General features: G+C 41.7%; 1 protein-coding gene across 3 annotated transcripts in view; it reads left to right on the plus strand.

Annotated features, from left to right (window-relative positions):
* Positions 1-26,022, plus strand: part of ELAPOR2 (endosome-lysosome associated apoptosis and autophagy regulator family member 2) — an 83,236-nt gene that overhangs the window by 13,570 nt on the left and 43,644 nt on the right. For 2 of the 3 annotated variants that reach the window (XM_015875491.3, XM_085512702.1), the window contains exon 2: positions 25,426-25,546. In XM_015875491.3, coding sequence (XP_015730977.2) covers positions 25,426-25,546 — 121 coding nt within the window. Of the gene's footprint in view, positions 1-13,020; positions 13,200-25,425; positions 25,547-26,022 lie in introns of those variants that run through there. The other variant, XM_085512712.1, reaches the window with a different exon arrangement.

The raw sequence follows: 26,022 nt of genomic DNA on the forward strand, positions 1-26,022 counted from the left end.
CTTAAATCTTTCTCAGTAATGGTAGAGATTTGCAGGGACATTTTTAGGTTTTGAGACTGAAGATGGGGGGAAAAATATCCACAACTCAAACCCTGAATTTCTGGGATCATTGGAAATGCTTTCTTGATTGCCAGGAGAACTTGACATTCTCTACCCTTCTGTTCATATTGGTCTTGATTTAAATTGTAACTTCTGTGTTAGACCTTAACTCTCTGGTACAGATAGTGTAGGAAACCTGCGTTTCATAAGAGGGAAACAAAAGCAGTGGGCCCATGCTGGTGCAGAGAAAGCTGAGGATGAAATACCACAGTATTAAGAAGTAATTAGGGTGTGAAATGAGCTTTCAGAGTATGTTTTGAAGGAGTTGACCACTTCCATTTATTCAAAATGCAATGGTCAGGTTATCTGCTAAAGAAAACCCCAATCTGAATTAATGCATGCAGACAGTGCTTGCTTCTTGTTTCATTCATTTTGTGGAATCGGAGTTGTCGGGCTTCTTTCAGTGTGTGAAATGGAGTGGGATTCATCCATTAGAGCTGTGTCTTGGAGACGCACGAAGTGTCAGAAGGACTTGGAACAATGAAATCATTTTCACTGTGGTTAATTTTCAAGAGGGGAGATTCTGAACTCTCCTTTGGGCACTTCTAATATTGTAGAGCCTTACTGGGATGAAAGGCTCTGTTACAGTTTGTAGAGACAGAAGAGGACATACTGCTGCCCTGTACTAAGCCAACGTACTGCTGACAAGTCTATTACAAGAAAAGTCTGACTCTGACTTACTGCATTCGGTGCCTTTTTACAACGGATTAAATGTTTTAAAAGGTTTTGTGGGAAAGCTGTAACAGAATGATTGCACCGGTTTCCTTGTGCTAAAGATGATGCTCATGTCAAGGTAGCTAACTCCCTCCAAAGCAGTTGTTGCTGAAGGCCAGAAAACGCAAAATCTGGTCTCACAATCAAATCCAGCCTGTTATTTAGGCTGAAAGGTCATCTGGGTCAGGATGAGCAAGACCCTGAGTGGCTTAAGCATTATAGCGGGATGAGAGTATATCAGAAATACATGATGCTGGGATGAAACCAGCTGGTCATGCTGCAGATGGAAGAAGGAGTGGAAAGTTTAGGGAGTTTAGAAGGAATGGAGTTTTTGAGACATGGAGAAGCAGTTTTGTCCCATGTCATGATGGAGCTGCTCTAAATTTGGGGACAAAAGTAGTGTTTCCTGAGCCTTGCAGCTAAAGGGAGAGATGACAACTTTGTACCTTATAGGTCCTCATTAATTAGGTTGGGCTTTTAAATAGATGCTGACAGTCTTGAGGTCCTTCATTTCAAGTTATTATGGCTTTGTGGTTTCATATCCAGTATTTCACCTCTAAAACGCAGTTTTCCCACATTTGGGCAATTTCTGTGTCAAAGCTGTAATTTTCCTTTGCTCTCATGATCTGATACTACTTCTTCCTTCCATCCTAAAAAAGGGGAAAGTTGACATTTTCAGTAGTTTCTCAGTCTTCTATGCAAGGTCACACAGTATTTGCCTTTTTGTTTTCCCAGAGTAGCTGAGGGAGTTAACAAAAGGTGAAATCTGGTCCTCACTTGTTACTGGAAAAGCATCCATGGTAATAAAAATGACAGGGAAAATTGCTGGTTCTATGTTGTTATTTTTCCTTTAGGATTACTCGGTACACTACTGAAACTGGAGAATTAATGATGGCTTGTTCTCTCTGTATTATTGGGTATTGCCTTTTCAATCAATCTCTAGGTCTTTGAGATAGGACAGTGTATAGGTGTTCCCTTCCCCCATGCAGGCTGCTCAAGGAGGAGGGAAGGGACTTGCACAAAGTCCAGTATAAATCCTGGCCCTGTCTGAGTAAGTTAAATAGGAGCTGGAATTGCTGATGGGAGTGTTGAATTCCCCAGTCTTAACAAGAATGAACATTCAGATAAAAAGTGCTTTGGATACCAAGATGAATCCATAGTGAAATTTTAATTCTGCCCTTTTGTGACTAATCCTAATTTGCTGCTTTAACAACCTTCCAATCATTAAAGCTACATGAAATGATGTTAAATAGCATTGCTTTGTGTTAGCAGTTTATCACTAACGTTTCTTTGGAGCAGGGCTGTCTGCATTAATTTTCCATAAGAGGCATATTGTGTCATTTTCTCCTTTAATCTAACTGCTGTTAATGCTAGTGGGTCGGTGCTTGCCTGTGGGATGTGACTCCAGCTGAGAGCTGCTGTCATGATTTGAGAACTTCATGGTCATTTCCAGGAAAAAATTGATGTTTTTAAGCTCTTAAAGGTGAAGAGATTTAGATGAGTGGCCCACTGATTCTTCCAAAGCCACACAGCAGTTAAAGTTGGTGGCAGAATGAGGGTGAGAGCCTGTAAGCCCTATTCCTAGGGCTTGCTCTAAACACTAACAAATGTGTCTTTTCTTAATGCAAAGCCCAACTGTGAAGTCAATATTGTGAAATCTCCAAGGGAGTGAAACTCAGGAAGTTTATAAGTTAGTTATCTTTAGCCCCTCCAGACATTTAATATGGAGTCACAGCCCTGACTCACCCTTCTATACGATTGTGAACAATCAGGCTGGTGATATGATGGGGGTACTGATGAATACTCTCAGCAGTTTCGGATGCTCAGGGAAAAACATACAGCTGACGTGCAATCTAAGGTGACAGCTACAATCAGCTTCAGCTTGAAGAGCAACAGTGTGTTCTTATATTTACGTTTTGGTCATATTTACTCATTGCAGGACTCCTTAGGATGGAAAATAAGCACCTGTGATTGATTAGATGGGATTTTAGATAGAGTATGAGCTCACTGAATCTGTAGTTGTAATGATACCCTATATGTGTTGGACAGGTCCGTAATGTCATTTGTGTTCATACTCATCAGTAATTCCCTCTCCCCTTCTGCCATGCAGAAAGGAGCATATGTACCCTCATTTATTATTTATCTAGGAGCAGTGTTTTTCATTTAATTAGAAATGTCAAGGTAAAATGATCTTTTCTGGGAATAGAAATGGCTTTTGTACTTAAAGGGTAATGCGTGCTTAGAAAATGTTAATACATTTTAATTAGTGAAAATCATGTTAAAATTAGTGTTCTGCAACAAACCCAGATAATGGTTTTGAGGAGTTTCATTTAAAAAAAAATTGAAAAAACCTACATTATTTTTGGTGAATCCACATGGTCACTTGTTGGTAATTAATTAGCATCCTTTTTATGCAGTACAGTAACATACCTGTCTGTTATAAAGTGCTTCAGTTGTGGATTTATGTGAGAGCAATGTGTAGGAAGACTAAATAGGCTATAGCCTCTATGCTTTATCCTGCCTATGCTTCGCAGTTCCTTGTTTTGTCACATTTCACATCTGATCATGCCCCAGTTTGCTGCTGCTGTCTGTAATTCTCAGCAGCCAATTTAATTTCTGAATTTGTGTGGGGTTGAAGATATTCTTCCTGCATTTTGTTGAATGTTTCTGCAAGAAAAGCAAGGGTACATGCAAACTACATCGGTCGTCTATAGGAGGAGTCAAGGAGGGAAGCATGGATTGGGTAAGGACTGGTCTTGCCAGTCCTGCACACATTAAGAAAAGCACATTTTGATTCAAGGAAAGTGCAAGTATCTATTGGGAATTGGTGCCTGTTCCCATTCTCCAGGCAGCTGGGATCTGGGAAGGGAGATGCTGCAGACTGTCCTGTCAGTGATTCCATGACAGGTACTGGAGCAAGTCTGTACCATGAGGACTCTGCTTCTAGTGTTAAATATCACCTGGTGGCATTATCGCTCAGGGAAGCTTAGACCCATCTGTGTTATAGGCAGGCCTTACCGCCTGCTTTTCATTCTTTGAAATTCACAGGCTGTCAATCTTTGCTAGATAGCCCAGTTTCACCATCAGTAAATCTTTTAACAATTTTAAAACAGGAGAAGCTATAGTAAGATTAATATGTTTGAAAGCATCAGTTGATGAGAAATGGTGTTTTTCAGCACCTCTGGCTCACAAGGGCAATTTCACCGAAGTCAGTGGGATGACTTGCTTCAGGAGGGCCCATTAGTCATTAAGCCTGGCTCTGTACATTCTTAATGAAGTGTGTTGCTAAAGGAAGGTTGCTGCTTTGAAGAGAAAGACACAGCTTCATATTTACTGAATAGAAAGCAATCATCATTCTCAGTAGCTTCATCATTTTAGGAAACATGACTCAAGGAATTGTTTCAGTCAGAGTTCCCATTGTAGTTTTATTCAGATGAGATTGGATGGCAATGATCAGGCAGAAGACTCCATTAGCTGAAGAGCTGTGTGCATTTTTGCCATGGATAATGATCTTTGCACTCTTCATTTGTCAGCCAGCGACTGGGTCCTTGATGGATATGGCAGCCTTACGATGCTGGTTTCAGTAGTTGTAGCACATCTATCAGGTTGAAAGAATGAATACAGACTGGAATATAGAGAAGCTGTTAAGGAGAAGCAGGGCAAAACAAGCCATCTAGGTGATTGTAATTGTTCCAAATTTACCAGACATCTAAATGTGAATTTTCTTTGAATTGCAATGCATTTTGCTTTGTCGGGTACAGGGTGGGAATGGCTGGAAATGAGCCTGCAGTTGTGCACAATTGTGACACAGTTGTGCTTACTTTGTCATACAGCGTTTGTTTTTTTATTCTATAGTGATCCAACACAGTAGGTATTTTGGTATGGGGTGTTGCAACGTGCAGTTAATAGCACTGATAGGATGCTTTCCTACAAGATGTCTTTACAGCAAGACTTGGAAATTCTTAAAGGAAAAAAAGATTGACCATAGGCAAACTGGACTTCAGATCCTGGAATGCTGGTAGCTGTGTGGAATAAATAAATAATAAGAGCAGCAATTTTAACAGAAGCATGAAGTTAAAAATATCTGTCTTGGGAAAGGTAAACAACCAGATGAAAATATAAAGAGGCATCTCAGACTAATGGTAGAAAACCAGCAAACAAAATGAGGAGTTTTGTTATATAAAACAGCCAGTGCTGGGCAGGGATATTGGCCAAAATATATCAAGGAAATTGAGTGAGCTTGTACAGGCTCTTTGAGAAAAGAATAATGTTTACTTTACACTAACTCCATTACTGATAATGTTTTATGATGGAGAGATACTAACCTGTGAAATACCTTTATGGAAGATGGTGTGTAGCCTAGAGCTTGTAAAATAATTGGAAGGATGATTTGAGTCTAGAAACAAATACTTAATTGAGGCATATAAAGAGTTTGGTGCAATAATGAGTCAAGGATTTTCTGAGAAAAAGGGAAAAAAAAAAAAGCTTTACTATTTATTTTCAAGAAAAAAGAAAAAGACAGATTTGCTTATCACTGGCTCATAATCCTGACTAAAACAGTGTAACAAATAATGGGGGAGAGAAAATCATTATGTAGTTAATAGTAAAAGCATGGATTTCACTGGAACAAATGATGTCAGATAAATTTCATTGCTTTTTCTGATCAGGAGATGTGAGTGACTACAGCTCCCATTATTTACGTCTGCATGTGATAAAGCACTTTGTATTGCGCTGCATTGAAACCTGCTCATAAAGGAAATTGAGCCTGTGTTTTGAATTCCATCTCATGGATTGAAAAGTGGCTGAGGAGCTATAAACAAAGCAGTGACGCATCCAGGCAGAGATTCATAGCAGGGCAATGGAGCAAAAAGCTATTTCTATTTAATATTTCCATTGGTAAGGCTAAGTGTAGGATATCCTGATGATCTGTGTGTATGTTGTTAAATTGATAGGTGTAGGAAACAATGAGGAGAAAGGGATAAGTCACAGCATGGAGATATCTGAGTGATGGATGGAGGGCTTAGTGACACAGCATCCAAAGAATTATTTTTACATCCTCAGCGTTTGCTCTGTTTTTGGTTTAGGATTTCAGGCGTACTCAAACAACAACCAGATGAAATGGTAGAAGATACGTGCTTCATGCAGAGACTGAGCTGGAAGAATATTGTATATACTGGAAGTCTAAATGAGTGGAAGTGTAGACATGTACTGGAATGCTGTACTGAGTAACTGAGTGTGAGAATCTCTCCAAAATGACTTTGATACAACTTCCAAGACTTTTCCTTGTTGGCCTATCAAGGCACCTGTAGGTGCTGTGGGAGTTCCAGGGGATGAGGTCTCCCTGTAGGCTTAGCTCTCATGGCAGCCCATTGCTAAGGAAGCCTGAGGGCTGAAAGATTTGTCCCTTCCCTACTTACAGCTCATATCTGACACTATGCAGTCTTTAATTAGCCTGCATATCACAATAACTAAGATGAAGAACCAATTATAGAAAGTGTTTGGGTGTCTGGATCATTAAATTCAGCAGGAAAACTCATCTGAGGTCCTGTGAGGATGTTGGGTTTTGTAGGCAGATGAGTGATTGTGGAGTCAGTTCTTCCTGATGCTTTTGTCTACAGCCTAGGAACAGTGAGAAAAGCTTAAAAACAAGTCCTGTTGAAGGAAAAATCACGAATCAATGTAAAATTCAGTTGTGTAGGATGAGACCGACCAGAAATGTGGGCTGTGCGGTTGACTTTGCATGACCATGCTGGAGTTATACCTGTGTCTAGTTTTCAGTAGAATATAGAACATGGTAGCTGAAATTTCTCTTTTATAATATGTTTTGTGCAGTTTAAGCAAGCTCTTACCTTCGCTTTGGCAGTGAGGACTTTGCCTTCTGCCTGCATCTTAGTTCTGCTTTTTTTCACTCTCCTTGCAGTCCTTCATTCTATCTCCTTTCTCTCCTGGCCTCGTGCTTTCTCCCCTTTCTCACAGCTGGGTCTAGAAATTATTTCATGACTTTAACTTTACAGAGATAAAGAGCCAGCTCCTCTGCAAGTCCTCTGCGTAAAAGACCAATTAACCTTGAGAATCGATTCTTAGGGAAACTGGGGGAGAGTTCTGCTTTTGTAAGCCTACATCTGGATTTTTCCTCTCTTTTCTTAAAGTTGAGTCACTGGACTGAACTGTAAAGAAATTCTGTCCATTTCCATGGTGCAAATTAAATTGCATTTTGATAACGGGTTTGACTGACAGAAGCCTTCTTTGAAGAGTCCATGCTTAGGAACAGGAAAACCATTGTGGTAAGTTCTGTAGCAATGTAGCAGAGTGACTTCGGTCCAAAGAAATGCCAATTAATTTAATTAATCAAGGGAGTTATAGAAATATTTCTGGTTCATCATTTTCCACTGCTTGTTCTTTGGAGCTGAAATTTAGGCTTGGTGTAAACGCACCAAGGGTCATTTCACAGTCTGTTACTGCAGATAGGAGCTATCAAAATAGAGCAAGTTGTTTGTTTAAAGAACAAGAAAACAGGGAACACAGATAGAGAAAGTAGCCAATTTTTTTTCTGAATTATGTTCTGTTGGAAGGATAACATGATGGTAATACCAAAAATTGAAATGAAAAGTTGTTTTTGGATTTGTAATAAAATCTTTTATATCCGTACGCAAGCCGTGGAATATACTGCAGGCTCCCTGTGCTTTCTTAGAGCCTTGCAGTCGTTAATGTACAAGTGTGTTTTATATATATCTATATATGTATATATGTGTGTGTGTGTAGACATGTTCCTCATTTTGGAAAACAATGGATTCTTGTTCTGGAGGACACTTCCACCAGTCTAAATAGGATCTCAATTCTGACATGCCATAAATAGGGAATTCTATGGAGTTTATTAATTTTCTTTAACTTTTACATGACTTAAATAATTTCAGCTGAACTATGAGAATTAACATTTGCATATTGAATCATATTCATGTATTATGAAAGAAAAAAAAGGGTCACATTAGGGAAATCCTAGGAAGGAAACTCTTGCTGCTAACAGGAAGCTGATAAGAAAACACAAGCAAAGCCAATTTGTACAAGCCTTGTAATTCATAGATATTTACAAATATCTTTGTATAAGTCCTGTATATTTCTACAGATATTCAAGACTGCAGTGTGGCAATCCTGAAAAGCACTGAAGTTGTCCTTGGAGTCGACAGGAAAAGAGAAAGCTCTCCTCAGTTGAACTCCAGGACAACTTCAAGCTCTGCAGCAAATATGTTTGTAGGTTTTATTAAAATATGAAATGCAAATTATCCTCAACTTATACAGAAGGAGGATGGATTCACAGTGTTTTAAAGAGGGAATTTTTTTTTGACTGATTGCAAGGTTTTCTGAGCCTGTACCATGTGCTCCCTTCATCTCTCACGTACAGCCCCTGCTCTCATTTCTTTAGCTGTCACAGCTACTTCACACTGGAAACACAGAGCTGCTCTTTTTATAGCTGGCTTTGCAACCGTGTTCTAAGATGCTCTAGGACTAACATACGTTAGAAACAGGAGAATGTATGAACAGTTCAGAGCTTTCTGCCCTGGAGGGCTTTGTTTTCTGAGGATGAGGTGGGGACAAGTGGGGTCCTACTGGTCCATTTTCTTGTTTTCTTGGACATGGAGTGGACACCCATGTCCCAGACACTACAGCGATTCTCTCTCTTCTCTTACTCATGCCTTGTACACAAATTCTTTGTGTTTCAGTGGGGTGAAGGTTGCTGCAGGCTCTGGGAAGGATGGGAGGCCGTGATGCAGCAGCTCTGCTGATTTCTCAGTGCATAGGCCTGGTAGTGGCCAAAATGTCCTTTGTCCATGCTGTGGTGATATGCTAGCCCTGCCCACTATCAGTGGGACTGTGTCAGACCCCACTGCAGGCACAGCTGGGTAGCAAGATGTGGTAGAAGAGATGCTGGTCAATGTGGCCAGGTGTGAGAGAAGGCGGATCCTTCACATTGGCAGTAACCACACATATGTTGTTGAACTTGTAGCTTGCTGTGTCAGCCAAGGGACTCCACCACTTCCCACCTTGACCACCCCTTCCATGAAGAACTTCTGCTCGATGTCCAGTCTAAACCTTCTGTGACACACCTAAGACCCTCCAGAACTGTGATGACTGAAGCTCCATCTCCACCATGGTCTGCAGAACACTGAAGTGATAGATAAAGCAGCTGTTAACTACCTGTTTCCCTGTCAGAAGATTCTGTCTGGCAGCTGGTAGTGGAAGTAGCTCTGCTTTTTTCTCTGCCTCCAAACAAACAAACAAAAACCTCAGCTGAAATCTGGTCTGCGTAGTTTCTTCTGCTCACATCTGCTTTTAAATATTCCTGTTCTGAAGTGCTCTCTTTTTGCAAAGATTTTTTTATTTCTTTCTCTCATTTAATGTCTTTCTGGCAATGCCTGTGCTAGAAGTACACCCTCACAGAGCAGGGTTACTGCTGTCAGCTTTCCTCTGCTCACTTTGGCTTCTTTATGGCTCCAGAAACACTGATGTGGCAAATGCAGTCAGACAGAAAATGGCAAAGCATGAGCTGCTTCTCCAGCAAAGCAGAGGACTCTTCCAGCAAGAAGCATGAGAGCATATAACACAGGTTTTGCAAACTGCTTCTCTGTTGAGAGATCACATTACAATGTTTTTAGGCTGATTTACAGAAGTGCCAAATCCCCACTGGCAGGAAGGACTTTGGGTCGGATCCCAGAGCTTCATCTTTGAAGGAGTGCAGCTCTCTAACACCCTAGAAATCATAGATCATCTGGTTCCAACTCTCTGCTGTGGGCTGGTTGCCCCCAACCAGCTCAGGCTGCCCAGGGCCCATCCAACCTGACCTCGAGCACCTCCGGGATGGGGAATCCACAACCTCTCTGGGCAGCTTTGCCAATGCCTCACCATTTTCTCAGTGAAAAATTTCCTTTGACCTCTAATCTAAACCTCCCTTCTTTGAGAGAGTTTAGTGTGGTTTGGTCCTGAGTGCAAATTAATTTCTGGTTGGCCTGCTTGATATTGGTTGAAGTGTACTGACTTAGCAGGTTTGGATGGTGGCCCTTTTCTGAGTCAGTTAAAAGCCGATCGTTTCTGGAGCCAGTCGGTAAAAGCACTGAAAGCTCAGAAGGAGCACAGCCCGGTTCATTATGGAAGCAAGTTCTATTTTTGAAGTAAAAGTGAAAAATCTGGGAATGATTAGATGTTAAGAGTTCATCTACTTGGACTTTAAAATATTCTGTGCTGTGTGAGTGAGATGTAGATGATTTATATGTACAATGATGAAGGAAGAAACGGGGATAATGCTGATTTTCTAAATTGCTGCCGTTTGAGAAGTTCACCAAAATGTGGTAATTTCCCACAGAAGATCTCTGCGAAGTGATGCTTTTCCAAGTAGCAGTTTTCACACAGAAGTTCCTAGCTGGTTCCTTTCCATACATCCAACCTTTCTGAGTCAGAGCTTGTGCCATGGTCCAACAGCGGATGAGGTCCACCTGGTTAAGATCCATGCCCATGTTGTGCTCTGGAACATCTCAGCAGTGGTGCACCTTCCTGATCCGTCACTGTGTCCTGGGAGCAGAGCAGGAGTGGCTTTGTGCATCCTGATGTTCCCTGAGAGGTGGTAATGGGAACCACTGAATAGCGCAAAGTGCTTCCCCTCTCGAGGTTAAAAATGGTTATTTTTCTTAGAGTTTTCCTCCTGTTCCTGAAATAATTTATTTTCTACCTTTTCCTCTCTAGCGTCTTAGCATGAAGCTTACAAATGTGCTGTGATTGTGCTGAGTATTAACTATTTAAAGTGAAATTATTGCCTCAGGCTGAAGATTTTAGCTGAGCATTGGGTGGGCCTGTTGGCCTGAAAAAAGCCTTCTTCCTTTTATTTTTTTCTGTTTTCTTCTTCTTTTTTGCATTCCTGACTGCATAAATCTTCAAAGAATCCCTAATCTTGTGTTAAAGATTATTGGTCCTCAGACGGGTCTTTCTCCTGTGCATGGCTATTCATGAAAGCATAGTCTAAATCCAGGAGAGTTTTCTTGAGGAGCTTATGGCCTTCTGCTGAGGAAAGCACATTATTCATCTAAAGAAAAGACCTCCAAAGCTGCTGCCTTTAACATTTACCATATATATCTCAACTATGATGTAGACTCGACTCTGTCTTCACTTTGAAAAATTAAATTATTTGATTGCTGGGGTTCTACCTAAAACAGGGAATGCTGACCCGCCTGCCCCTGTCTTCCTGCACCTACACCCAACCAGGGCACTGATGGCTGAGAACTGCTGGGAGCTCCCTGACTTTTAGCACTGTTTGATATGCCAATAAATCTGTCTCTCCCTCTTCTTGCTGCTTAAAATTCTTTTCGTAAAGAATATGGTTTTAGCTGTTTGGGCTCACGATAATTTCCACTCTGATTTGTCAGGACTGCAGGGGAAGGTTAGTTAAGTGTGACTGAGCCTACTTACAAAGGGCTCTTTTTTTTTTTTCCCTCTAAGGATGAAAGGATTGAGGTTCTGTGAACTGCAATATTGAATAATGAGACTGTTTGTAGCAAGAAGAATTATATGTGAGATCCTGCTCGGTAAAAGGACAAATTGGGCTTGCATGCAAGTACTAGGAAATCTTTGTACTTTTCAGATTTTCCGATTAGATCAGACATTTTCTCCCCCGAGCCACCCAGTTAGGGTTGTATTAAGAACATGAGCTCCAAACACAGGCAATTACAAGGTAAACGCTCCAATTGTGGGTGCAGAAGTGCCATTACGCCTTCCTTAGAGAGCCTGTACAGACCTGCAGTCCTCTTTGTGACCCCAAGTACAGCTCTGTAGGCAACTTCTTCCCCTTCAGGTGTACCTGCAGCCTCCCAGTTCACCTTCCCAAGGCCCCTTGTGCCTGCTTCCATGCATTCACACCGTCCTGCAATTATACCAATGCACAATGCACGATAGATGAGTTTTGTTGGCTTTTCCCAAGTCTAATACTTTCTTGTTTGCTAAACAGCTGCAAGTTCACCTTCTGACTACTTGGGTTATCTTCAGATGATTTCCCCCTTGGGGAGCCTTACTACAGCTACAGGACCAAGGCGTGTGAAGCATCTAGGAGTGGGCATACCCTAAATAGCCATAACTACCTGAGGGGAGGTTGCAGCAAGGAGGGCGTAGATGTCTTTTCTCAAGTGACAAGTCACAGGATGCAAAGAAATGATCTTAAATTGTGCTAGAGGAGGTTTACGTCTGATATTAGGCAGAATTTCTTCATGGAGATGAGGGTCAATGATGATGAATGTGCTGACCAAGAAGGTGGTAGAGGTATTTGAGAGATGTGAGGATGTGGCACTAAGGAACATGTTTAGGTGATGGGACTCTGTAGGTCAGGTTGATGAGCTTGGAGGTCTTTCCCAACTAAGATGATACTATGATTCTGTGATTCTTAATTAGCTGTGCTCTTGACTGTGTTGTGTAGGCTGTGTCATATAGGCTGTGGGTTTCTGCCTGCTGACCTGAGTACCCCATGGGTGAGGAAACACTTGAAAAAACACCTTTTTGTTTTGGTTGGGCATCACCTGGCATTTACGATTTGAGTAGCCTTTGTTTGCAGGAGGAAAAGGAAAAGAATTTGCAACTGGCAGTATTATTTACATTGGCTTTTTCCTTCTTTAAAAGTACTCAGATTACGTGAGTGCAGTGACATTCCTCTTGTGCATTTCTGTCTGCGAGGGTCAATTAAATGGCTAATGCAATCATCTGTCTGCCTCGATGACTCCCGAGCACCTAACGTTTTGCTGCGTAATAGCACAGAGGCACTTATTTCTTTAAGGCTGTCTCTGTGAATCACTGTAATGTATGTGAGGAGCAAAAGGGATTTGGAATTAATGTGGTGCAGATCGTGGCTATTGATTTAGCCCTCCTTTCTGTGTGAAAGGAGGCCTTTTTTTTTATCAGGAGGACATCAGCCGTGCAGTTTGTGTTGTGCTGAATCACTGTCCATAAATCACCTGGTCAGGTCTTCTTATATATTTTTTAAATCCCAAGCTCTCTGTCTTGTTATTGGGATGGCCATGCTCCCTGGCAGCTCAGCAAAGCCCTGAAGGGATTGGCTCTTCCTGCCTTTCATTTCATCGTGCTTTACTGCAGCATCACTTAGTGAGAAAAAAAAAAGCAAACCAAAGCCCCAAGCTCAGGCAGATGGCCTGTGCTTGTAATCCTTCACTGTAATGCCTCCTGACAGAGCAGCTGTAGCTCACTGCTTGCTGGTGTTTTCCATCAGAAGCAACAATTTTCCTGGGATATAAAACTTGGCTGTAGCAGTTTGTTTCGCTCAGGCGTCTCTCATACGAAAGAACAATGCAGGAGAGAGGAAATACTGTTTTGAAAAGGGAAGCAATCTCACTCCCTTCAAGGTAACCTGCTGGCATGTGATCTTATTTTCTTTGACTCTGTGCTTGTGTATCTTTGTCAGAAATCTCTCAGTGAGTGTCTTCTGTTTAGAGGTTTAGAATGGATATAAGGAAGAGTTTATTCAAGGAGAGCGTGGTCAAGCATTGGAATAGGCTGCCTCTATCAGTCTCCATCTCTAGAGGTATTTAAGAGATGTGTGGACGTGGCACTGAGTGACTGGGTGCAGTAGGACAGGTGGATGGTTGGACTTGATGCTGAAGGCCTTTTGTAACCTCAGTGATTTGATGATTCTGTAATTATATGGAAATCTACAGCCAGCAGCAGTGGATTCATAATTATTTTCCTCTGTGCCTTGTGGCGTGTAGTTGGTTATTACTTTGCTGTAGCAGACTAATTACAGCAATTCATTGTGAATACTGAGTTATGGCAGGGCACACCAAGCACTGGGCAGGCAGGTGTTTGGTGTTTGACAAATAATGGGCAGGTGGAACAGGGCATTACGCAAGGAAAGGCCAATGGGAGGTGACAGGCTGGAAAGCATGGGGTGCCTTTCAATGGCTTGGCCAGGGCTGGGGCTGCCCATTCGTGGCATCTCCCAGGAAGCTACAGGAGGTTCTCTCTTTATTGTGTGCCTTCCACATCAAACAGAATGTTTTCTGATGCATTTTGGCAAGCACATTTTTAGCTGGAAAACAAGCCATCTCCTGCTGAATTTATATTGCAGAATAAAATATCATCCTTTGCTTTTCAACAATAAAAAAACCTGCAACATTCACAATCCTCCATCCTCCTTTCTTTCCTTTCTCTGTCCCTCTTTCCGAAGTGAGTGACACTCAGAGTGTTTTCACCTTAAAAATCTTTGGATGGCAGAGTCCAATCTGAAGTGACATGTACTGTCCTCAGCAAGCCCTGCCTCTCACTGTGGACTGTGAGAAGAGACATTTAGTCTCATTTAAATGAAGACAGCAGTATTTCAGGCTCCCAGATCAGGGTAGATTTTGTACTGTTGAAATAGGTACAGATTGTGTTCAAAAATGATGCAAACATAAGCATGCTATGCCTGTGCTTAATTCTGTTTTTCAAAGCCAAATAAACATGCATTTGGTTGCCATCCTCGAAACATCTGATGCCCGTAGAACGGTGCTTCATTCCCACTTTCCTTCTTTGTATGACTCCAGTACTTGTGAAGTGCCCTGTGTTTGGCAGTGGGAAGATGGTATGGAAACTCAGGTCAGCATTAGTCAGGGAAATGCAGTGTGTGGAAATCAGATACTTTCTGCTCATGCTGCCTTTTGGTGTATTTTTTTCTCCCCCACATCCAGCCTACATTAACCTTGTGCTGGCTCCATCACACTGGATGACATGAGATAGATGCTGCAGTGGCCTGGCACAATGATCTACATGCCAAGCAATAGCCTCTGCTGCCTTCAAAGGGAGGAAATCCATCAGCATAATGTAAGCGCATTGAGCAGCACCATCTACCTAATTGGTTGGATAAGATCATGCCTCTGGTTTTATGTGATGAGTTTGCCTCCGTAAGAAGACAGATTGTATATCAGGAAAGCTTCACAGAACTACAAAAATAGAGCTAACTACTCAGTGTTTACTCCTTGGAGCACTGCTAAAGTGCTGGTAGGATTGCCAGAGCAGGGAATGATCCATGAGGTTTTCTTCTGCTGGGGAAGCACCTCTCCTCCTCTCTGCAGATTAAGAATGGTCTTGAGGAAGAGACTTACTCAGTATTTAGATCACCAGGAAACTTGCATTCAATTTCCTTATGTGTCCACCCCACCTCACTTTGGTCATACCTGAAAGCTGGTCAGGAGCCAAGTTACAGTGACAGTTGTTGCCTGGATAAGTCTTATATGTTGGAGTTAATGGGTTAATGCAGGATGGGGAGAAAAAATTTGTAATCAAGAGAGAAGAACAGATTGATCTGGTTGTTATGCTTATATTTAACGTTAAATTTCCTCCTGGAGCCCCAGCACGTCCATAATATGTAACATAGCATAGAGTCACTGGGGGGAAGAAGGGATAAGGGAGATGCATTTGTCAGGTTCTGGGAGGAAGTCCAGCTATGGACTTCACTGTGAGCAAGCAAAGAAGACAGAATTTTGTTGTAGGCCTCAGCTGGAGCACTGTGGGCATTGCCTTTATGTGTTGTGCCACAGACCTTTGGGAACCATGATAGGATTGTATATGGGAGCAGCATTTGTGCCTGTGGTCCCAACTGGAATGAGCTCTTGCATTATGGAAAAAGCAATTTCTGCTTTAGAGTTTTTATTCCAAGATAGATAAACGAGTCCATACTCTGCTGTCCTTGCTGTCCATGTCCCTATGGAGGCAATCCCATCCTGTCTGGTTATTCAAGTGTCTCCTCATGCTGGTCCATGGTAGGATTTGCTGGCCTGCTTGGAGCTGCTTTCTGAATGCAGTTAATCAACAACACACAGATGCAAGAGAAAAGCTAATTCTTCAGCATCTAATTAGCTGGTATTGCTGGAAGGATTAGAAGGCAAAGAAAAAACATTGCAGTTCTGACTGTACGTTCAGGGAATCCTATGGAGCAGCAGTGAGATATAGCCTGTTTCACCCAAGACCTGTGTGTTGTCTTTAATGACCTCTTGTCTTTCTTTCTTTGGAGATAAGCAAGAAGCTTTATTCTCCTCTGGCATAAATCAGTGGAGCTCTGTTGGATACAGTGGAGCTCTATTCAAATTTATTGGCTAGGGAGAGATGGAATGCAGAAGTTGGTTGCTCACAGAATTACCCTCATGTGAGTTTTATGTGTGCAGATGAAAATGCCCATATAGGGATGTATGTGTCCGCACACAAGTTAAAGGTAACTGTTTATTTATCTGTTTGTATTCAGTGCACCTTGGAGGCCCTGCCTAGTGTCATAAATGTAATGTCATCTGATCGTTAACATGTCCCCATCTTGTTCACAAAATAGCCTCATGGTTTGTAGTTAAAAAAGCCAATTAAAAGACTCGCTGAGTAATAGTCCTTCCAGTCCCTTGGCACATGCATATATTAGAAATCTATCTAACGCAAAGCCTAGGAGAAAAATGATCGATAGCAGGTTACAGTGCTCTTTATTACAGTGAATTAATTGTTCATGTCTAGCAGATTCTCCTCCCAGCAGAAGCTCTGATTATTGAACACGTTTCTCCCTTTTCTCATCTACCTTTGCTGTTGGAAACATTCCAGGCAGTTTTGTACCATCATTTAAATTTATTTATGACCTGAGAAGGTTGTGTCACCCTTGAGACAGTTAACTTCTAAACTAAAAAGTTCGGTGACATTGTAGAGACATCTGGAGTTGGATATTGCAGAAAGTTTTCTGATGAGAAAGTGGAACTCCTTGATTTGGTCCTGCACCAGCAGGTCTCACCTGTGGGTCATAGAATCATCGAAGTTAGGAAAGACCACTAAGATCATCTAGTTTAGCTTTCAAACCATCACCACTGAGGGCTGGGTTCATTTTTGTCTTGATACTTGATCTATTCTTAGTTGACTGGCACAGGCTGCCCAGAGGAGTTGTGGATTCCCCATTCCTGGAGGTGTTCAAAATTAGGTTGGATGGGACCCTGGATAACCTGATCTACTGCCTGATTTAGTGGTTGGCAACCCTGCCCATGCCAGGGGGTACTAAATGATCTTTGAGATCACTCTGAAGTCATTCTATGGTTCTGTGACTAGCACCCTACTGTGAAACCAGAGTATTCCTCAGGTGTTAATCAGCACTATTTTTCATAGTCCAAGGCAGTGGAGCCCAAAAGTGAATGGCTACAAGGAAAGTCCCTCTGTCTACAGGTGTCTATAAGTGACTTGTGGTGTCAGATTGGGATAGGGATGTGTTGGTGGAGAAACAAAGCAGGAAGCTTCTGCTTTCTGTGCTGTACTATTTGACAGTTTATATACTCTTTCTGTTGGGTGTTTGGCAGCTCTCTTATGTAGCATAACCCACTTGTTTCACAAGACAGAATTTGACAGAGATGTCCTGTTGAAGGCTCTTGTAGCTGGACTGTTATAGAGTCTTAAATGTTAAGACATTAAATGTTCCAAGCCTTTCACTCTACTGAAGCTACGCCAACAGTGGGTAAAATGTGGCATTATATTCGCTAATTCAGATGTGTTGTGATTTTGCTCTTAACTTGTAGAGTAAAAAGTATTACCTGTTCAAAAACTCAGCTCTTGGATGCTACTCCTGACTTGTTTCATAAATTGACTTTATGGAAGGCACTGAAAATTGTAGTCTGGCTCCCAGCATGATCTGTAGAGAAGTATATTGTCTCCAAATGTGCAAAATGAGGTTAGACTTGTGGGGCAGATAAGTGAGGTAACTTCTTTGTGACTCCCCAGCAAGCCAGTAGTTGATCAGACCTTTGGTCCAGAGCTGTAATCCTGCTCTGCGCTAAGGCTTATAAATCCTACTGTTTTCTGAGGGTATCATTTACTACCTTCATCTCACATGCTTCATCTGGGATGTGTCTACATCCTTCGCTCTTGCACTTCTGAATGATCCAAGTCAAGATATAGGGATGCAATCGAATATGGTGTGAGGATTTAAGTCCTACTTCCTCCATTACAAAACAAGTATTTTGGGTCTTAAGATGTCATGCAAGCGCATACCATCATGTTTGAATTCTTCAAAAAGGCTTTATATAAAGAAGGAGGGAAAATAATGAAAGAAGAGTGAATTTCACAAAAAAACCCGCAGTCATAATACAAGGTTATTCTTTAAGCTGCTATTTTTATCACCCAATTGGCACGAACAAGTCTCTCTTTGATGAAGATTTCTATGGTTTTGTTGCTATGAACCAAAATATCAGTTTGGAAATTCTGTTGAATGGCTGTGGAGATAAGTACCCCAAGAGACTGTTTTAATTTCCATATTTAGAAAACTGTTCTGTGTCTGTGAGAGACCAAAACCAGGATTCCTATACACCCTGAAGCTTAAGTGTTTAGGGTTTTGCTGCCTCAGCAATAGGATCTTCAGCCATACGTAGCAGCAGATGGCAGGGTAGCCATGTCTCACAGAAGAGGTGTGAGAAGATGTTTCATGTTGGGAAGAATAAAGGAGTCAGAGATGACATGCACTTGCATGTCTGTGATGCTCCCTGTCCTCTCTTGCTCATTTTTAAATTGCTCACAATTAGAAACTTTCCCTTCCTTCTCTTTGCATCTTGTAGAAAAGCGGCTCTGTCACCCCATCCTGTTGAGGGAATGAGTTGAGGGAACTTATTCTGGCTGAAAGCTATTGAAAACAGAGTGATTTTCTGATGGATAAGTTTCTTCCTAAGGACAAGTGGTAGTGTTGGCACCAGGCAGGAGGGTTGGGAGAGGCAAACTGCTCTATCCTTGTTACTGTCATTAAGCTATCACTGGAGAATCTTTCACACATATAGTTTATCCAGGTGAAATAACCTTTTCCAGAGAGATTTTCCACCATACTGTAGAATTCTGTATTTGGTATCACGACCAATGAAATGTAATGAGATGGTCTTAAAAGGTAGCAAATGTTTTACTTTTTCTAGAGTTTTATTTGCAAAGATGGCAATGCTCATTGTCTGCTATTTAATATTCAGTGTTGTGAGTACATGAAGTGATCGACTGTGGTTCATCCTGTTGTTCTTTAGAGTCAGTGGATATCTTTAATGACTTAGCTGGGCAGCAGATGAAGCCTGGATGAAAGAAACACAGTTCTACTAAGAAACACTTTTATCTCCAGGATTCAAAAGTAAGCAATCCCAGATGCTTGCAAAATGGCTGGACAGGTGCTACACACAGCTTGCTTGTGAAGTCTTGTTTAAAGGGAAGATAGTTTTTCAGTCAAAGGGCTGCTGACTGACCTGACGTCTAGAGGCTGCAAATGGTCACTGAAAGGATAAATAAGATAGTGATATTAAAAACTTCTCTAGTCATTACTGGGCTGATACTGAAAGGGATTTGGCAAAGGCTGAAGAAATGACACTGTGTTATATGGACATGCATTGTCCTCAACAAACCATGTGCAGAATGTAGTAGATGGAGTTTCCTGGAGGGGCAAAGCCAGCCTTTGGTGCCAGCCATGCTTTCTGTTCATGCGTTGAGATGATGCTGCCTACCTTCAGCTCTCTGCTTTTCAGCAAAGAAATACTTTGCTTTCATATCTGGCTCCTCGCTTTTGTGTTCAGCTTCCTGGATGATGATAACTGAGTATCTGCCTGATGTACATTAGTGCCATTTTATCTGAATAGTAACCATTAGCTTTATTCTGGGAAACTCCTAAGCACCCATTACTGGAGGTTCTCTATCAGGTTAGGCAAACTTCTATCAGAAATGGTTTAGATATGATAAAAAAGATGGACCAAGCAGCTTTGAAAATACCCTTCAAGCCCTACTGTCTCTTGTTTAAAGCTCTGCAATAGTAAAATCACATTATTTCTATGGCAGGTGTTTCTAGGAAGCTCAATGAAGGAATGGATATCTCTTGGACTAGAGTCTGGCCAGAGGCTGCACCAATGTATCCAAAACTGAAATGGTGATCCAACATGTAACAGCTGAGTGAACACGTATCTAAGGAAGGACTTTTCTCATCTGGCTTCAGAAGCTTAGTGGAAACTTATAGAATCATAGAATCACCAAGGTTGGAAAAGACCTAAAAGATCATCCAGTACAAATATGTCTAAGCTAGGCAAACAGGTCCTCCAGATCTAGGTAGCTTTCACAGAGAATGTGGTTGGGCAGTGGCACAGACTCCTCAGGGCAGTGGTCCTGGCATGAAGCTGACTGGAATTCAACAAGTGCTTGGACAACGCTCTCAGATTCTTTAATTTTGGGTGGTCTTGTGTGGAGAGAGGAGTTGGATTTGATGATCCTTGTGAGTTCCTTACAATTTGGGGCAGTGTGTGAATCTGTGATTCTCCAGATCCAGACATCAGAGATGTGTAGGAAGCACCTCGTCTGTCTGGTGACCATCACCCCATAGTGCAGTATCCTGATTGAGAGCAAGGCAATTACTTTGTCCTGGTTGGTGTGAGAGTTCAGTACATTTCTCATTTCATCTAGGACAAAATATTCATCCAAATATTTTTCTATCAGCCATTTGTTTCTAAACATTGGTAAGAATTGTCCCTGTTCTTCTGCTGACAGAGCTGCTTGTGGCCCTTTGAATGCACCCTACTGTTCTGCAGAGGTCTCTCTATCTGTAAATATAGATAGCGTGACACTCTACTCACTGGCCTAGGACTAGCCATTTGTGTTAACAAGTTTGGGCTGGAATCCTAGGAATAATGTTTAAACAAATAGCATAAAAACTTACATAAATATCATTTATTCGGATTGCTCACAAATATTGATGATATATTTTTGCTGAATTTTGGCTTTTATTCAGTAAATCTCTTCAGTTCATCTTTAATTTGCAGATGGCTTTGGCAGGATTTCAACCTAAGCTTCTGGTTGTAGAAACCTGGTGCTTGAATTAGGCTCAAGATGCAAATAACCTGATTTTCAGCAAGTCTGAATCTCTGCAGCTGCCTTGTGGGGTTCTAAGTAATGCAATTAGGGCTGGGTTTCTCTCTGCCAAGAAAGCCACAAATAAATCGGGATTCTGGAAAGAGGAGTGCAGCAGAACATGCAGAAATGACTTTAGGAATTTTGGGATTTAGGAATAAAGGTGGAAATAATTAAAAGCCCAACTCAAGTTTTCAGCTGAAAAGCACCAATGTAAGTAATTTCAAAGGAGATTAAGGAAGGAGAAGCTTAGAGCTGGGCACTAAATCTGAATGAGGTGAACCAGAGCCCTGCTAATGGACTGTGTGCTGCTCACTGATGGGCTTGGAATGGTAGGAGCATGGGGGAAGGTGGGAATATTCATTGCTGCCAGAAGATATACTTAGAAATAATGAGTGCAGTACAAGAGGCGAATGGGCTCAATGCCTGAAACTAATAAGAAACTTGCATCTCATCTTTCAAAACCTGAATTAGGAAAACTGATTGATGGGCAACCCTTTAAACACTGGAGCAGTCTCAGTGTGTTGAAGGTTTTATCCTTGAATGTGGTGACATTATGGAGGCTAGATGTGGGAAGCACAGATTGAGAACCATGAGTGCTGTGTTTCTGTGTCCTTTGGGATATCATGTCCTGACGTATCTGGGAAGTGAAAGTATTGTCTCCTCTGCACTGTGATTAATCTGGGGGGGTCACAAGAGCTATCCATGACATTGGACTCCCTTCTTATCTCCACTGACTTCACTCTGTTGTTAAAGAGGCTTTTATTTGTGTGATGTTGCTTCACCCCCTCCTCCCCCCATTTTTATTTTTTAAAAAAAGCACAGCTAATCCCTATTGCACATGTAAATATAGATAGCACATGGGTCTGTAAAGATTATGGGTGCTCCTTTTGGCAAACAGTATCTTTTAATAGCATTGTATGCAGTTAATCAGTTTAAGCAAACATATCAGTGGAACAAGCAGTACAAGTTCAGCGAAGGAATTAATGACAGACCTGAGAACAGTTGTTCACTTACTTGGTAGTATTATGGCACGCATTGTAGAAGGCTTTTTTTTTAGTCTTTTTTTTTTTTTTTTTCCTTGGCTTATTGATGTCTGTGTTTGTAAGGCAACATGAGCAGAGCAAGCTGTTACATTACAAGAGACTTTTGCTGTTATTTCATAACAGTTCCTCGTCTTCATCCACTCTTTGTACCCAGATCAAATGTTTGGTACATCAGGAAATGGTTAGCAGGGTCGGTGCCCTCTTTGTGCTTCGATTCTGGTTAAGTGGAAAAGGCTACAGGAAAACTCCCATGTAATTGAAAGGAGGGAATTAGAAAATTGGTGCAGAAAAACAGGAGGTGCATTGAAATGAGTCTTTCTGCTTATCCTGGAGAAAGCTTGAAAACTATTCCAGTCAGAGAATGGCTTAGTTTGGAAGGGATCTCAAAGCTCATCCAGTTCCAACTCGTGCTGTGGGCTGGTTCTCACCTACTATCTCAGGCTGCCCAGGTTCCCATCCAACCTGGCCTTGAGCACCTCTGGGGATGGGGCATCCACAGCTTCTCTGAGCAGCCTGTGTCAGTACACCACCACCCTCTGAATAAATAATTTCTTCCTAATATTTAATCTTAATGTCCTCTCTTGTAATTTAAAACTGTTCCTCCTCCTCATCCTGTCACTATCTGTCCATGTAAAAAGTTGATCTTGCTTAGAAACTGGAAGGCCATAATGAGGTCTCCCTTGAGCCTTCTCTTCTCCCAGCTGAACAAGCCACGTTTCCTCGGACTGTCTTCATAGGAGAGGTTCTCCAGCCCTCTGATCATCTTTATGGCCTTTTCTGTACCCCCTCCAACAGCTCCTCATCCTTCTTGCGCTGGGACCTCAGACCTGGATTCGGTACCACATGTGGGGCCTCATGAGAGCAGAGTGAGTCCATGGAGAGGAAATCAATACTTCTCGAGTTTGAAAAATACTCTGAAACAGGCTTTTACCTTTAGAATAGAGGTGTCTGGCAGCTGTCATAAAGGACTGTGAGGTGACAAGACTGGATACTGTAGAGGTGCGCACTGGAGACATCTAAAATGACATACACCAGGTCCTAGGTGCTCCTTACCAAGTTAAGCCCAGTGTTGTATGACATGAGGGGCAATGATGTGGGGTGGCACACAGTGGGATGCTGCATTGGTGTATCACTCAGAGAGCTCCTGAAACTGGTGACCAGGGGATGTGGGTGCCTTGGCTGCAGGACTTTTGCATGGGAACCATGTGAGGGTGGCAGGCCCAGCCATTGATCTGGTATTGATGTGTTATGAACGTAGCTCATTGGACCAATTTTGCTGTTTTTTCTCCCGTTGGAAGAACTGTCATCAGTGCATCACCCCTTTGACGTCATGTGCCATGCACAAGGGCATCTATTTTGGATGCAGTGTCCTTCAGAGCGAGTGTACGAACGTCAGAGGGTTTTTTCTAACAGCTTAGTGCGCAGTAGTGCACATGTGATTTCACTGATTCTCCAAAAACAATGAGGCAGAATTCAGCACAGAGTGAAATAAATGTTCCTGCCTGTTTTGGAGACATTTTCAGGTTACTATTAACCTTTTATTTGAAATTTAATGCCTAGGACTATATATTGATTCTGAGTGGCTTCTTGGAAGAGCATCAATTTTCCATTTAGAAAATTATCTTTTTTTCTTTTTTCTTTTTTATTTTTACCTTAACCCTGTATGGAGTGTTCAAAGAGATATTTTCCTATGGAAACAAACTCTTTGGCCTAAAATTCATGCCAGTTTCTCACATCCCAGGAATTCTGAGCAATTAGCCAGAAATGTTATTGGAAATAACAGCTGAACTGGAGGAGGGACAAGTTAAATCATTAAGGCCGAGCCCAGAAAAGTAACAAAGCAGTCAGACTTGTTAAAATTAAAACAGGTCAGTGGCCAAAGTGTCTGCATGATAGTGGGGAAAGAAACCCAAAAACATTAAAAGCAAAATCAGAGTAATAGCTGGCAACAGATAACATCTGGCTTTGCTGTGAAATGTTTTTCAGAATACTGTTGGGAAGAAATTTCTCAATTAGAAAGGAGAAGAAATTACAGCATATCAGAACTGTGATTTTCAGAGGGATGCAAAGGAGTTGTAAGCGCCCCATGGTGCTGAGAGGCCTCCTTTATCAACCTGCTATATTTGGAAGCTCAGATTGCTGAGGCAGATTAGAAACTCTGAGCCTGGTAAGCCAGTGCTAATGGCAGATTTCCAGTGCTTGCCAATGTCACGTTGGCTTTGAGGATGTTTCTGTGGTAGCCAAGGTGTGATTCCAGCTCATAGGGATGTATCTGAGCTATCCCAGGTGCTGAGGATGTTTTCACCATGGAAGATAGAGCATCTCATGATGCTGGATTATTTAGCTGAACCTGAGCTCTATGCAGTTATATTCACCTTCTACAGGTAGCCAAGACAACTAGTTTTAAAAAAAAGTTAAAAGAAAAAAATAAAAATCCATCTCTTCCAGAAAGGAACTGAGCACAGTAAGGGCAAAGGCAATTGAAAAAGCTTGTTCAAGAGCAAGGGTATGCTGCGTAACCCCCTTCTGAGCTTTGAAACTCTGTTGACATGGCTACGTGCACACAGGCTTAAGGTGTTCAGGGGGAGGGATGCCTATTGGGTTCATCTCTCCTGGAAACCTGAATTGTTGACACCAAGCTGCTCTCTATAATTTCTATCAGTTATCCTGATATGAAATAGAAAAAAGTTCTGAACATGAGTGAGATTTAGAGGGTCTCAGTGTCCTTTGCTTTGCTTTCTTCCAGTCTTGAGTAGATAATGGATAATTTTTATCTTACATGATATGAACAATGAGATGGATCTGTTATGGATTTGTTATTTATATATGCTGGTTGCTTTATAGGTGGATTTCAACATTACAGTATCTAATGACTGTTTTTTATTTTGTTCCTTGAAGATTGTATAATGAGATGAAGAGGTGAAAACACAAATTTAATTGAGTACTTTAGGGGTGTTGAGAATGTTTTATATCATCTTTCATGTATAGTTGTGGATTAGATAGCATATTCTTACAGTTTGCTGTATTTCTGAGACAAGTAATTTTTATTTCCAGTGTTCTGTTAGTTGGTTTTCGAAACCATAAGTTGAGCCATAAAGACATTTTTTGAACCATAAAGGTATTAATTCCAGTGCAATCAAAATATTACTTGCAATCCCATGCAAAATACCAAAGGTTTTAATGATTTTTAGGCAGGACTATATTAATGTCCAAATGGAGAGTTATGGTTAGCAGAAGGAGAAATATTAAATCCATTGTTGTTAGCTTTTCTGTAAGTAGAGAAGTGTTCTCCTTGTGAGCCAGCTGAATATGTGCAGGGATGCACTAAGCTGAGCCGGAGCGAGCGTGGACCTCCCCTTAACCTAAACTGACCAAGGAGGAAGCCTGTGTGGGCGCTGTACATCAGAGACAAAGTACTGGGACCAATCCTGCTAGGAAGCAAAATCATATTGGAATTTGCATCCCCTTTCTTTTGCAAATCCCACCTTCTGCTTTTGCACTTGCGCTTTGTGCTTTCTCTGCAATGATCCACTGTGATCATCAAAGCGGTAATAGTTCTTCACATGGCAGCTACTTCCTTCCTTTCTGGTTTAATTATAGCCAAGTTTGCTAATCACAGTCTTGATTAATGATCTTAATATGCAAATGCTATGATGAAACTGAAACTCTTTGTAATTGCTTGCAGACAGATTACCACTTCGAGTACACGGAGTGCGACAGCAGTGGCTCCAGATGGAGGGTGGCTGTCCCGAATCCGTCGGCGGAATGCTCTGGACTACCTGACCCCGTGAAAGGGAAGGAATGCAGTATGTTGGCACTTTTCATTTTACACACTGCTCCTGTCTGTTTGTGCTCGTTACCCTACATGGCACTGATGCCAACAAAGCCCTTTGGAAGAGCTTTAAACTCATGACTCTTCTTAACTCTGTCACCAATGTCCTGAGTTAGTCCTTCCCTTCTAGGTGACCCTGTATGTCTTTACAACCCTTCCCCTTGTTTCTAGGAGCTATGGAGCAGGGACTGTCCATGCAGTGCAGTTCTACATCCCATTAATACCTGCTATAGGTACCCCTGTATGCTAATTTACAGAAAAAACACAACTCTCATTGAAGAGTGTTTGCTTGCCTTGAGCTGCCGTACCTTTAACTGCTGCAGCTCTCCTGTGTATTTTTAGTAGCAGCCAAAATGGTGACCAATGGTGGCCAAATTGCATCTGTGTAGCATCCATGTTCTCATCACCTGCATTATTTAACTGACAATAAGCTAAATGTGGAAGTAATAT

The sequence above is a fragment of the Coturnix japonica genome, chromosome 1 (genome assembly GCF_054131305.1).
Source record: "Coturnix japonica strain WE chromosome 1, WE-NBRP24, whole genome shotgun sequence".
Lineage (NCBI taxonomy): Eukaryota > Metazoa > Chordata > Aves > Galliformes > Phasianidae > Coturnix > Coturnix japonica.